The sequence below is a fragment of the Miniopterus schreibersii genome (assembly GCF_964146895.1).
Source record: "Miniopterus schreibersii genome assembly, chromosome: 16".
Classification (NCBI taxonomy): Eukaryota; Metazoa; Chordata; class Mammalia; order Chiroptera; family Miniopteridae; genus Miniopterus; species Miniopterus schreibersii.
In genome coordinates this window covers 45,571,360-45,585,640 of record NC_138116.1, presented here as the reverse complement: position 1 = coordinate 45,585,640, position 14,281 = coordinate 45,571,360, and the positions used below count along the sequence as shown (strand labels likewise).

The following is a 14,281-nucleotide window of genomic DNA, read 5'->3' as shown; positions in this document are numbered from 1 at the left end:
ATCAGGAAAAAGAACTTTATATCAGTCAAATTTTCTACAGGGCGGGACAAAGGTTGGTTTACAGCTATGAGAGCATGAAACACAAGAGTTTATTCTTGCATTACTTATTAATTACTGTATTATTTCCATAAGAAGAGCTGTAAACCTACCTTTGCCCACCCTGCACCCATCTGTACTGGTAGGTGTGCTAAACTGTGCTAGAGCCAGGTCACTGAGGCAAACTCAGAGCTGTTTGATTTCACATTTCTTAGTTTTAGGTTGAGTCACAGGGGTACTTGGATTTTGCCTGCGTGAGCCACAAATGGTGTAAGAGTGATGCCTTGAACCTGTCCTGTCCACCTTAGAAGAGTGATTTTAGTTGCCCAGAAGAGTATGAGTGAGTACCCACGTGTGAAGCGGGGTGCAGGGTGTCAGCTCACTTGAGTTGATGTTTTCCCTCCATTCTCAAGGTCATTCTGTGACCAGAGGGGAAAAGACCAGCCATGCATGGTGCCTGTGTCAGCTGATGGTGTGGAATTGCTGAGGAAGCTGATGTATAAAGACAAAACCATAGGAGAGTGCCTGCGACCCAGGGCCAGCTCCACACTGACCTGCTCGCTCTCACCCAGGCTGGGGACTGGCTGGCACCCTCAGCTCCTTGCCTTGGGGCAGTCAAGGCTGTGTCCTCGGAATCTTCATTTTGACTACAAAACAGTTTTCCAAATTAACTACCTTGATTATATGTGTTGCTTTGTGTTTTTAAATTTTATGTTGAAGTGACATTTGCATAAACTATAATTAAACATTTTAAAGTGCACAGTTCAGTGGCGTTTAGTCACTGACAATGCCAGGCAGCCACCACATCTGCTTTTAGAACTGTCACTTCAGCCCCCCCCCATCAGTTTCCAATTCTTCCCTACCCCAGGCCTGGCAGCCATTAATCTGTTTTTTGTCTCTATAAAAATACGGAATATTTTATATAAAAGGAATCATCTAGTATGTGACCTTTTTTGTAACTTCTTTCTCTGAGCGTGTCTTCAGGGTGCTCCATGCTGTAGGCTGTGTCAGTGTTTCCTCCCCTCGTGGGCTGTGGTGGAGACGACAGGACGTTTTCTTAGTCATCCATCGGTAGGCGTTTGGGTTGTCTCTACTTTTTGGTTCTTATAAATAATGCCATTGTAAACATTCACGTATAAGTTTCTGTGTGAACCTATGTTTTCCTCTTGGATATATACCTGGGAGTGAAATGGCATATTCTGGATAATAAGCCCTTATCAGATACATGACCTGCAGGCACTTTATCCCGTTCTGTAGGTTGTCTTGTCCCTTTCTTAGTAGTGTCTTTGATGCACAGAGTTTTACTTTGAATGAAGTCCAGTTCCTCTCTTTTGGTGCTCATGGTATTAAACATACAATCCGTGAAGATTGACTCCTGTGTGTTCTTAGGCCTCTATGCTTTTAGCTCTTACGTTTAGGCCGCTGGTCCATTTTGAGTGAATGCTTGTCTCTGGTGTCAGGTAAGGGTCGAGCGTCATATTTTGCATGTGGAGATGTAGTTCTAGTTGTCCCAGCACCATTTGTTGGAAATCATTGGCTTCACACACTGATGAACAGTTGCTGTGGAAAAGTTCCTTGAGGAAGGACTCACCTGGGAGGACTTTCACACGCACCTTTCCCAGGCAGGTGGGCTTGCTGTTGGCTGTATGCTTGGCATATTTTTCATCAGATGCCTTTGCTTTTCTGAAATTTTTGTCCTCATTGCTAAGCTTGTCTCAGACTAGATTTCTCTTGGACATCCCCATGCTAAGACTGTGCACTGACAAAAGGCACCGGCGGAGCTCTCAGAACAGCTGTGATGTGGACTTGCAGAGTGTGTTAGAGTCTTGTCAGTGTTTTGGGTGGGTTGAAGGGCAGGCATGGGGTTCTTCGGTGGCTAGTTTGTGCTTTAAGAGACCTGTTTTAGAGGACTTTGCAGATCTACCACAGTATCTCTGATCTGAGTCATGGTAGCTGAAGACATGAAATGTGATCAAAGCTGTGAGTTATTACGATGTTGCTGTCGACCAGGATGGGTACTGTAGTTCTAGGGATTACTTTAATCATCGTACAGAACTATGAGGTGTTAGTGCTTTTAATGTCAACATAGTGCCAAAGGGGAAACTGAGGCTCAGGGGAAGTGAATACATAACTACCAAGTGGCAGAGTTGGGATAATACCAGTTATTCTGAATCTGCTGTTTCCTCCATGCTACGTTGCCTCTCAAACCTCTGATATGCTTGTTGACTCCAAGCCAAGAAAATTCTTTTAAATTGTTGAATGAGACAGTACCTTCTATTGCTCAAAGGACTTTATCTTATTTATCTTTATAATGAAGTAATTTGAAGTCAGGCGGCACCCTATTTTATAGGTACTGAGAAGGTACGCAGGACCCACTCGTAAGTGGGCAACAGGCAGCTCTGGCCAAGAAGTCAAGGTTGTCTGGTCAGAGGATGATTTACTGCTATTCTTAAAGAGTAGGCAGATAATTACTGCATTCTTTTTGTAACAGTACTAGGAATTCTAGATGCAGTAAAACATGGTTACTGTATGTCAGGCCCAGAATTCTGATTTAAAACAAGGGAAAACGCAATGAGAGTTTCCTTTGTTTTAAATATTACTCTTTCAGATACTTAACTATTGGGCTCTTTATGAAATATGAGTGTGGCACCTCGTTCTCACTTGGGTGCCTCACCCTTTGACAGGAGCTTCCATAGAAAAGTGGCATACCTCATCTGCTTGGGATAAACTGTCCGAAGGGGGAGGAAACCCTTTCGTAATAGCAGGGCTCTGTGACTTGAGAGGTGGGAAATGCTATAGACAGCCCTGTGTCTATAAAACTTGTTTGTCTAATTTGTGTTCTTAAGCATTGCCTTTTCGTTTTTAATTATCTTTGTCTCTCTTTCTTCCTTTGTTTTTTCAGCCATAGATCTTATGTATGGAGGTATCTACTGCTTTTTGTGTCAGGACTACATATATGACAAAGACATGGAAATCATTGCCAAAGAGGAACAGCGGAGAGCTTGGAAGATGCAAGGTTTGGTCTTGCCTAGATTCATGTTCCTCGCGTGTCCTAGCCCAGCGTACCCTCTCCTCCGTCAAGGGTGAAACTTACCAAAGAAAGATCAGTTATCTAGGGAGAGTCAGTGTAGGGAAACGGGAAGGTAAGCTGGCAGTTGGATTTTTACTGTTTAGTGGAAAGACAGCGCCCAGCCTGCCTGCCCCCCGCCACACGCACGCACGCACGCACGCATGTGCACCTGCACCTGCACCTGCTCGCTTCCTCCCAGGCACAGGCACAGAGTGGAGCCAGGCTAGGCTGCAGGACAAGCAGTGAGAGGCTGGCTGTCAGCTGCAGGTGCCCATCACTTCCCACAGCTTCCCAGAGCTGTCCTTTGCCCCAGGTCCCCCAGCGGCATGTGGCTGCTGTGAGGGGCTCTGCTGGGGTTGAGAAGAAACGTGCACCAACACCTACGTTCTCCGTCTTAGGCATATTCATAGGGACAGCTGTAGTAAGGCCACGTTGCCATCAGGTCCCTGGTGAGCAGTTTACCTCAGCTCTCCAGTGTTCCAGGAAGCAGCCTCGCCTCAGGACTATTAAAAGATGTATGTCCCTGGTTTCTCCCAGGAGGGAAGACTGTTTCTGATTAAATTATTATAGGATCTCTCTTAACACTCTTTAACTATTTGGGTTATGTTTAATCTGTGTTAACAGAATTAAAATTGCCAGATGGAAAATGTAATAATCTACCACTTACACACCACCCACCTGGTTTAGGGTTTTCCTCTGGGCAGTGCCTCACAGTCAGAGCCATGGTGGCTTCTTGTCTGCCAGTGCTTCCTCCACCGTGCTGCCTCTGTCGGGATGTGGCCAGGGGTGCAACAGATGCATGCAGCCATTTTCTGTGTTGCTCTTTTGTTTACTTTTGGCTTCCCTGATGTTCCCCCTTTATTAGTTTTCGTTTCCAGCATGTGCTTCTGCTGCGATGGCAGGCGGGGTATGGTGTCCTGTGTGGTTGCTGAGCCCAGCGGCCCCAGCAGTGTTCACAGAGAGCACACACGACCCAGCATGTTTCACAGATGTGGCCTCACTTGTTCTGCTTTAGGAACCCCATTTTTTTGAGAAAGGAAGAATAGAAACAGGAGTGATCAGAATTACTTGTTTCACAGATCTTTTCTGGAGGACGACTTTCTATTCTTTTCTCCTCAGAACCGTAGTAGCATTGCTCTGAGAACGAGCATATTGTTTCTTTGTGCTGAACACTTGACCTCAGGGCCCAGAAATGCAGGTTCCGGATGGAGTAAGAGAGCTCTTCTAACACCTTCCTGCAGCCCCATCGGTCCGCGAGAGGCTGTCCTTGTGACATGTATTGGCTTGTGCAGGAGTTTTAGGTAGCATAGAGCAGGTGCTTCCAGTGAGGACTTAGGTGTGCAGTAGGGTGAAATGCAACACTTATTAGCATTTATTGCATTGTCTTTGGTTTAAATCTTTTATGGGTACATCTCAACGATGTATTCCTCAAAAAATATATATATGTGTATATTTTAAATATGTCTTTGTTGATTTCAGAGAGAGGAAAGCAGAGGGAGAGAGATAGATAGAAACATCAATGATGAGAGAGTCATTGATCGGCCATGGCCCACAACCCGGGCATGTGCCCTGACCGGGAATTGAACCCTGATTGCTTGGATCCTAGGTTGACGCTGAACCGCTGAGCCACGCCCGGCCGGGCATATATGTATATTTTTAAACTTGTCTTTATTGTTGAAAGTATTGCAAATATCCCTCTTTTCCCCCCATTGATCCCCTCCACCCTGTATCCACCCCCCAGGCCTTCCCCACACTGTTGTCTTGTCCATGGGTTATGCACATATGCATGTAAGTTCTTTGTTTATCTCTCCCCACCCACCACCCACGCCCGCCTTCCCTCTGAGACCCCCTCAGTCTGTTCTATGCTTCTATGTCTCTGGATCTGTTTTGTTTATTAAATTCCACATATGAGTGAGATCATGTACAACTGAATCAGGAAGAATCAGGAAACCTGAATAGGCCAATAACACCTGATGAGATCAAAGCAGCAATTAAAAAAAACCCACCAAACAAAAGCCGTGGTCTGGACAGCTTCACAGGGGAGCTTTCTAATTCTTTAAGTCGTAGGGTTAGATAGTTTACTAAAAATTGTTCTTGTTTTTTGAGGTAGGGCTGTAATGCTATGAACTTCCCTCTTAGAACTGCTTTCGCTAAGTCCCATAGATTTTGGGTTGTGTGTTCATTTTCATTTCTTTCCAGGAAGTTTTTTATTTCTTTCTTGATCTTATTGGTAATTCATTCATTGTTTAATAACATACTATATAACCTCCATGTGTTTGAATGTTTTTGAGTGTTTTTACTGTAGTTGATTTTTAATCTCGTGCCATTGTGATCTGAGATGCTTGAGATAATTTCAATCTTCTCGAACTTCTAGAGACCTGTTTTGTGTTCTAACATGCGGTGTATCTTTGAGAATGACCCATGTGCACTTGAGAGGAATGTGTATTCTGCAGCTTTGGGGTGAAATGTTCTGTAAATATCAATTAGTTTTTGTATGGAAGATTTATCCAGTGAAGTCAGTGGGGTGTTAAAGTCCACAACTATGACCGTATTGCTGTTGATCTCTCCCTTAAAGCCCTTAAGATTATTATTGATAGGTCCTTATTTATTACCATTTTAATTCTTTATGCCTATGTTGTCTCTATATTTCTTATTATTATTACAGCAGTCCCTGCAATGCTGGTTTGGTGTTGATAAACTCCTTTAGCCTTTTTTTGTTTGGGAAACCCTTTATTTCACCATCTATCTTGAGTGATAGCCTTGCTGGAGAGAGTAGTCTTGGTTTCAGATCTTTGTTTTGCATTTCCTTGAATACTTCATGCCATTCCCTTCTGGCCTGTAGAGTTTCTGATGAGAAGTCAGCTGACAGCCTATGAGAGCTCCTTAGTAGGTAACAGACTGCTTTTCTCTTGCTGCCTTTAAGATCCTCTCTTTGTCTTGAATTTTTGGCATTTTAATTATGATGTGTCTGGGTGTGGGCTTCTTTGGATTCTTCTTGCTTGGGACTCTCTGTGCCTCCTGAACTTGTGTGACTTTTTTCTTCATCAGGTTAGGGAAGATTTCTGCCATTGTTTCTTCAAACAGGTTCTCTACCCCTTGCTCACTTTTGACCTCTTCTGGCACTCATATGATGCTAATATTGTTACATTTATATTGTCCCACAGCTCCCTTAGACTGTCCTCCTGTTTTTTAATTGCTTTTTCTTTTTGATTCTCTGATTGATTTTTTTTCCTACCCTATCTTCGAATTCATTGATCTGATCCTCAGCTTCCTGTAATATGCTGTTTATTCCTTCCAATGTATTCTTTATTTCTCTGTCATTCTTAATTTCCTTCTTAGTTTCCATATCTTTTCTCATGCTGTTGAGCATCCTTACAATCAGTATTCTGAACTCTACATCTGATAGATTGCTTATCTCCATTTCATTTAGCTCTTTTTCTGGAGACGTCTTTTTTTCTTTAATCTAGGGCTTGTTTTTTTATCTCCTCCTTTTGGCTGCCTATTTGGGTTTGTTTCTATGTATTAGGTAGGCCTGCGAGGACTCTTAGTCTTTTTGGATGGTCTATGGTGCAGGCCATTGTCAGACGCTGTTTGTGAGTGGCCTTGAGTACCCTGTTTTGAGCTATGAACAATCCATGGCTTGAGGTCCCCTCTGTTGGGGCTGGGTGCATTTGGACAGGACCAAGATGCACACAGAGTCTGCTTTTCCAAGGCCCAGGTCCAGAAGCAGATCAGGCAAAGACTCAAATAACTTTGAGGTCTTCCTCTGCCTGTAGGTGATTAATTAGATTCTTGTAATGAGCCTCAGGCTACAGAAACTCCACAGGGTGCGTCGGCTGATTGTTATCAGTCTCTTAATGAACCTCAGGCCGTAGAAACCACTCTGGGCAGTGCAAGGGTGTTCCAGCAGGGTGAGGCAGTTGCTTCCCCCTCAGGCAAAAGCAGCTTGGAAGGTAAATGTCTGCCTGAGAAAGATATCCTCTGCAGTATGGGAGAATGACTCGGCTCAGGAATCTAGAGGGGTGCCCTCTGAGCTCTATCTCCAGAGCCCACAACCCTAGATTATCCTCACACAGCTTCAGTCCATTCTGCTCTCCCTTTGCTGGAGCCCAAGGTGAGTGGCTGCACATGAAACTTTGTGCATTGGTTCTGTAAGAGGGTGCCTGCATTTCCAGCCGTCTTTCCCTGGCAGACAGAAGCCCAGCTGCTTTTCACAGCCAGATGTTATATGGGCACCTGTCTCAGTTCTGGTGCTCTGGGCTGGGAAGCCCAGCTTGGTGTTTAGGCCCCAAAGTTCTCAGTGGGAACCCCCCACGGTTGAGATCTCCCTCCGGACCTTTAGCTGCTGCCTTTGGGAGCCCAGCCAGCCCTCTCGCGCCTCCGCACTTCCTGCCAGTCTCTATGTGGTCTCCCCTTTTCCTCTTTGGTTACAAGGGTGCTCTCCAGCTTATCTTCAGTTGCAGTCGATTATTCAGGATGGTCTTTCTGTATTTTAGTTGTAATTCCAGTTTGATCCTGGGAGAGTGTAAGTGTAGCTTCCGCTCAGTACACCGCCATCCAAAATGTATTTTAATAACTGCATTTTTCTGTCACTTTTGCTCACGCACCAGAGAATCCTTCATCTCCATGGCTGAGTACTTCCCCTTGGTGCTGACTCTACAGTTTACTCAAGGGATAGGCTCTGAAAGAACAGCCATTTGGTGTCAGTGGCTGGTTTGCTTTAATTGGAGGCCTTGCTTTCCTTCCTCCAGGGAATTGCTAAATCACAGCAGCCTCTAAATATACCCGTACCCCGGCCAGGCGTGGCGCAGCGGTTGAGCATCGACCTGGGATCCAGGCGATCAGGGTTCGATTCCCGGTCAGGGCACATGCCCAGGTTGTGGGCTCAGTCTCCAGTCGGGGGCGTGCAGGAGGCAGCCGATCAATGACTCTCTCATCATTGATGTTTCTCTCTCTCTCTCCTTTCCTCTCTCTGAAATCAATAAAGATATATTTAAAAATATATATATATATATACCCGTAGTGTTCTGTCTAGCCTGCTGCAGCATAATAGGGTTTTAGAAAGATCTTGTAGTGTGGATGTCCCCTCTTTGAATACAGCCTGATAAACTACATCACACGTCACCACTGTTTGTATTTATAAACACATTTGATTCAAATTTAACTAAAAGCACTGGGAACTGTTTTCCTCTGCTTAGGTGTTGGAGAGAAGTTTTCAACTTGGGAACCAAGCAAACGGGAGCTGGAACTGCTAAAACACAACCCGAAAAGGCGAAAGATCACCTCTAACTGCACCATAGGTAGGTGGGTGGCAGTGCTTGGAGCGGTGGTCACTCACTCCTACTTAGGCTTACTCCTGAGGGTTTAAAGTGAATAGGTGTAAAAATGTGGTCTCATCACACAGTACTCCAAGCCCTGACATTCATTCACCCATCTTCTCAGCAGCCACTTCTTGAGCACTGTTCTCTGCTAGCACCTATGGTAGGCTTGGGGTGCGGTGCTGGGTGGAGATGGTCCCTACCCCTTAGAATCCACTTGTATAAAAAGGCTCACGTTTAGTCTCACCAGGATGAAGCTGTGCACAGCAGTCTTCACGGAGTGTGTCGTCGGAGTATCCTCTGGGTTTCCTAACAGCTGAAGAAATACACTTTAGAAAGTTTTTTAAAAACTATTTTTGTTTGTTGTTGGAGAGGCTCCATTCTGATCAGTACTGTTGCCTGTTGTTAAAGAATATCTTTGGGTAATTTTACCAAGACATACAATGGCTGAAGTGGGGGCTAAGGGTTAGGGAGTGATGGTGATGAACATTCCTCAGTATAGTTTATATAAAAATTAGAAAAATATTGCCCTGGCCGGTGTGGTAAGTGGTTAGAGCATTAGCCTGCACACTGAAGGGTCTCAGGTTTCGATTCCTGGTCAAGGGCACATTACCGGGGTTGCAGGCTCCATCCCCATGCCTGGTCCGAGGGTGCATGCAGAAGGCAACCAATCAGTGTGTGTGTCTCACATCGATGTTTCTCTTTCTCTGTGTCCCCCTCCCTCCCTCTCTAAAAATCAATGGAAAAATATCCTTGGGTGAGGAGTAACCAAAAAAAAAAGTAAAAGAAAAATATTAACATTCCTCCTTGAAGGATGAGTAAAGGAAAGTGGGCGTAAATGTGAAGGAGCCGCTGTGGTAGCCTTGGGCTCAGTACCTCCAGGCCAGTGCTCAGGTCACTGCACTCCTGTCTGCCCCCTCCCAGGTCTGCGCGGCCTCATCAACCTGGGGAACACCTGCTTCATGAACTGCATCGTCCAGGCCCTCACCCACACCCCGCTGCTGCGCGACTTCTTCCTCTCCGACAGGCACCGCTGTGAAATGCAGAGCCCCAGCTCCTGTCTGGTGTGTGAGATGTCCTCCCTTTTTCAGGAGGTGAGCACTGTTGACTTGTGCAGTGTAACATTTTGGTAACTACGTTGTTTTTTCTTTCTCTCTAAAAAAAATAAAGTCAGATCGACTTACAGTATAATAAAGGAAGGCACATTTCCAAAACCTTCTGTAGTGAGAGAATATTGACTGGGTGTTGAATGTGGAAGGCTCACAGTTTCCCAAAGGGAATCATTAGATAGGAGATTATTAGCCTCTTTTCTTGAGCCCTTAGAGGGGCCTAGGAGAAGGGCTGGCATTATCTGTGGGGACTGTCAGAGCTCACCGTTCTCTGTTGTCTGCCATCCGGACTCTTAGCAAGGCATGTGGACATGTGCACCCCACTTCCCTGCTCTGTTCTCAGGGTGGGATCTTCTCTCCTGTCATTGGGCCTTCTGAGTGGGCTGCACCTGGCTTGTCCTCAACACCTGGCTCTGCTCCCAGGTTGGATTGTGGGCCACATTCATGTCTGTCCCTAACCAGCATGGACGGCATGACAGAGCTCAGGCATCCTTCGGTTGCCTCAGTTCAGCGACCTCAGGAAAGTCTCTCAGAGCTGAAGCAGCTCAGCCACCCCAGCTACAAAGTGGGCTGCTGCTGCTTCGCAGGTTTCTGGGAATCCCTAGGTGTGCCGCACAGGAGCCAGCAGGCAGCGGGTCTGTTTGTGGGTAGCCTTTGATGGCAGTGTAGCCATGCCCATCCACCTACATCTTGGATGCTGGCTGCTTTTGCATTGCATTAGAGCACGTGGGCACCAGTGGAGCTATTGCTGCAGATACCACCTGGCCTGCATAGCCAGAGTCAGTTACTAGCTGGCCCTTTTCAGAAGACATTTCCCAGCCTCTGGTCTAGTCTGACCCATTTCCTTTATACTCACAGCATGCCTGTAATTACTGGGATCACAGCAGTGAGCAAACGGAATGAAATCGTTGGGCTCAAATAGGACAAAGACAGGTGCAGTTGAGAAACCAGCCGGTGGGTGTGTCACTTTCCTGTGTGGATTTCAGCCATTTTTACTGGGCACTTTGGGTAATAAATCCAAATAGGCTTGGGTTTATTAAGATATATTTTACAAGCAGCAGAATTCACCTTTTAGTGTGTAGATCTATTTATTTTGACAAACACGCATCGTAATTCACCGTCCAGGCTTATTGTAGAAAACACTATCCAGACTCAGAAAGCCCCAAGTCCGCAGTTGAGGCAGCTGTGCAGTGTTTCTATTGTGTTCAGAGTGTAGCGTTTGTTCCTGACAAGCGGTTTTGTTTCCCTTCTCTCTCCGAGCAGTTTTACTCTGGGCACCGATCCCCTCACATCCCGTACAAGTTGCTGCACCTGGTGTGGACGCACGCCCGGCACCTGGCAGGATATGAGCAGCAGGATGCTCATGAGTTCCTCATTGCGGCCCTGGACGTGCTGCACCGGCACTGCAAAGGTGGGGCTGGTGCCTTCTTCGGAGGGGAGGGGAGGGCCCCTGCAAATACGGTGCAGCTGACCTGTTCACATTTCATTTGTGTCTAATTCTGTTTTTCTCCCAATAAGAAACTCTGCAGCTATCCTGAAGAGGTTTCTACAGTTAGTCTCACAGTGGCAGGTGCACCCTCCTGGCGCCTTTTCTCTCACATTCGTGTCCTTTAAGAGCAGAGCCCTGTTTCCAGGTCACTTAGTTAAACAGCCTTTATGTTACTGCTGCCCATCTCTTGGGTCGCTGGGCTGCTCTCAGACACACCGTGGAGTCTGAGGTTTTCACTCAGAGACAAGCCAGACTTGAAATTAGACGGCTTATTGTGATCATCAAGGCTTTGGGATCTAACTTTTTTTACTTAAATTTTTTCCTCCTAAAAACATGCATAGTATCATTTTAATGCTTGCTGTAGGAATCAAAAGCTGCTTAATAGCTTAGGTGAGGCTTGGCTTCCTAGTATAAAGTGTAACATGCTGTACCAACAGAAAAGGGCCATGTGAGGAGCCATCATTAGTTACTATTTCAAGCGCTTGAGAAGAACTAAGAGACCTCTGTTTGAAAATGCATTGCTATTAAAATGTACACGTGACAAAAAGGGTGAAACCATGTGCTCTATTTCTGACATAATTCCTTTTGAAATGTCACTTAGAAACAGGGTCATCTGAACTCAGAATTCAGCAACGCTGCTAGTTCACAGCACGGGGGGTGGGGAGGGTGTTCTGGGGGTTGGGACAGTCCAGGGCAGGGCAGGGCAGGGCAGCAGGCCCACCACGCACTTGGTTAAGTGTTCTTTTTTTACTTGGTTGGGACCTTCAGGTATATTTCAGCTTATTTTTCTTTGCATCTTTACATATTTTTCTGTATCCTAACATTTTGTTCCATGAATTTGAGATCCTTCTGGGTGGCGTTTTCTCCCTAATCTCTCTAGGCAGCTGCTGTCAGAAGGCTGTAGCCACTCTTTATTCCTCTGTGGTAACTAACTTTTCTGATACGTAATATATACATACAGATGGACACACATGTTCTATCCCCATTGTCTAGCTGAATGAAAGTTACATAGAATGTGTATAGGGCGTATGTTAATGTATACTCTATTTTACCATGTAAGTTTTATATTTATACATCTACACATAAATTATATACAGGGCGGGCAAAAGTAGGTTTACAGTTTGTATGGAAAATAATACAATAATAAATAGTACAGAAAGATACTGTTGCCCAGCTGGTGTCGTCTCGTGCACCGAGAGGTCACTGGTTTGATGCCCAGTCAGGGCACATGCCCAGGTTTTGGGTTCGATCCCCAGTAGGGGGCGTGCAGGAGGCAGCCCATTGATGTTTCTCTCTCATTGATATTTCTGTCTCTCCCTCTGCCTTTCCCTCTCTAAAGAAAAATCCATTAAAATTTTTTTTAAAAACCACTATTTAAAAAAAAGAATAAAGTGTTGCATACACACAGCTGTAACCTCCTGTTGCCCCACTCTGTGCAGTTGACCCTTGGGCAACCGGAGGCACCAGTCATCTGCACAGTTGGAATTCTCAGTGTAACTTACGTCAGCCCTCAGTGTCCTCAGATTTCCAACCTCAGCTGACCTTGGACAGCGTGGGTTTGAATTGTGCGGGTTAATTGAAAAGACCTGCATGTAAGTGGACCTGCACAGTTCAAACCATGCTGTTCCGGGGTCACCTGCAAACATGACTTGTATTGAACTGGAGAGGATGGGGGTTGTACTTACCTAGATGGAACTGACTAGAAGCCAGCCAGCTCCTCCTGAAGTTCCACAGCCGGGCGGCTGGTGAGAAAACAGACTAAGCGGAGTCCTGCAGGGACATGCTGTGGAGAGAGGACATGTCTAGTCCAGGGAGTAGCGGCTTCCCTGGGAGTATTTGCCCTGCAGTGGGTCAGGCCACCTCACTAGGAAACATTTAGTCATTCTATAAATGGAAAAGGAAATCAATAACTTTCCTCGGGTACTGGGCATTTGATATATTTTGGTGCCAAGATAGAAGCTAAGGGTATCTTCTTAGGGAGCAGAGGAGAAGGAAATGGAAAACCTGTCTTGCATGTTGAGTGTCTTCACATGCCCTTGGAGAGTGTCAGCACCTCTAGCTTCATAGGGCCCCTGTGCTTGAAGGGCCTCGCCCTTGGAAACTTGCTGACTTTGGGGGGCCGAGGGGGCACAGATGTGGATCACAGAGCTCTGGTCTTCCCCTAGGTGATGAGAACGGGAAGAAGGCCAGCAACCCCAACCACTGCAACTGCATCATAGATCAGATCTTCACGGGGGGGCTGCAGTCGGACGTCACCTGCCAAGTCTGCCAGTAAGTGAGGCTTTGTGCAGGGGACTGTGTGCCCTGGGTGCCTCCTAGGCCCTACTCACCAGGCCACACTGTGGGGCCCCAGGTCCTTCCAGGGAGAGAGACTTCACTGGATGTTGCTCATCAACATGGCACTTTTTCAGTCTGCACACTGTTGTGTTCCAAGAAGTTTTTAAAGTTTCAGACTCTTGAGCGTGATGTTCAGGCAGTGCCCCGTCAGGCCTTCCTGGCAATGTTCCAGGAGGTTCTGGAACAACCAGGCAAGAAACAGGACAAGTTTTATTTAGACAGCCCTTGACGTGTGGGGACAAAATAACCCCAGTAGGAAAGGCACGAGAAATTCGCAGGTCTCCTGTCCTGAGTGTGACGGTCAGCAGGGCCGTGTCCGCCCTGGGGCTGCGAGGCTTCGTGTTGGGTTGTCTGTCGCTGTCGACACCCGGCAGGCTACGCTGTGAAGCTGTCCTCCCCATCGCTGCTTTCCTTCGGGCCCCTGATGCTAGGTGCCAACTAAAGAGCCCACTTTAGAGGCTGGGCTGCAACGGCAGATACTTGATGTACGTGCTCCAGAGTGAGTCACTGAAGTATTTCATGGTTTCCTTTCCCATTTTCTCCAAAGTAGTGTCCCTAAATTCTTCATAGGTTTTGGTTCTGTGCTTAGAGCTCAAGGCTTCTATTTTCAGGAGAAGAGTGCATTGGGGGTGAGGTTAGAAGAACCCACTCTTTCCTCCACCCTCAGTACACTCCTATGGTTTTTATTTCACTTCAGCTTTATTCATTTATTCATTCATTTATTGTTAATCTTCACCAAGAATACTTTTCCGGTTGGTTTTTGGAGAGCGTGAGGGGGGAACATCGATGTGAGGAGGACGCATTGATTGGTTGCCTCCCACTTGTGCCTGTACCAGAGCCGGGGATCAAATCTGCAGCGGCAGTGTGTGCCCTTCAGCTCGTGGGCTGATGTTCCAGCCATTAGCACACCAATCAGGGCTCA

General features: G+C 46.3%; 1 protein-coding gene across 1 annotated transcript in view; it reads left to right on the top strand.

Annotated features, from left to right (window-relative positions):
- The window catches only part of USP22 (ubiquitin specific peptidase 22), a 54,074-nt gene that overhangs the window by 21,364 nt on the left and 18,429 nt on the right, over window positions 1-14,281 (top strand). Inside the window, exons 3-7 of the mRNA XM_081116151.1 lie at window positions 2,939-3,052; window positions 8,305-8,406; window positions 9,349-9,518; window positions 10,797-10,944; window positions 13,188-13,293. Coding sequence (XP_080972277.1) covers window positions 2,939-3,052; window positions 8,305-8,406; window positions 9,349-9,518; window positions 10,797-10,944; window positions 13,188-13,293 — 640 coding nt within the window. The remainder of the gene's footprint in view (window positions 1-2,938; window positions 3,053-8,304; window positions 8,407-9,348; window positions 9,519-10,796; window positions 10,945-13,187; window positions 13,294-14,281) is intronic.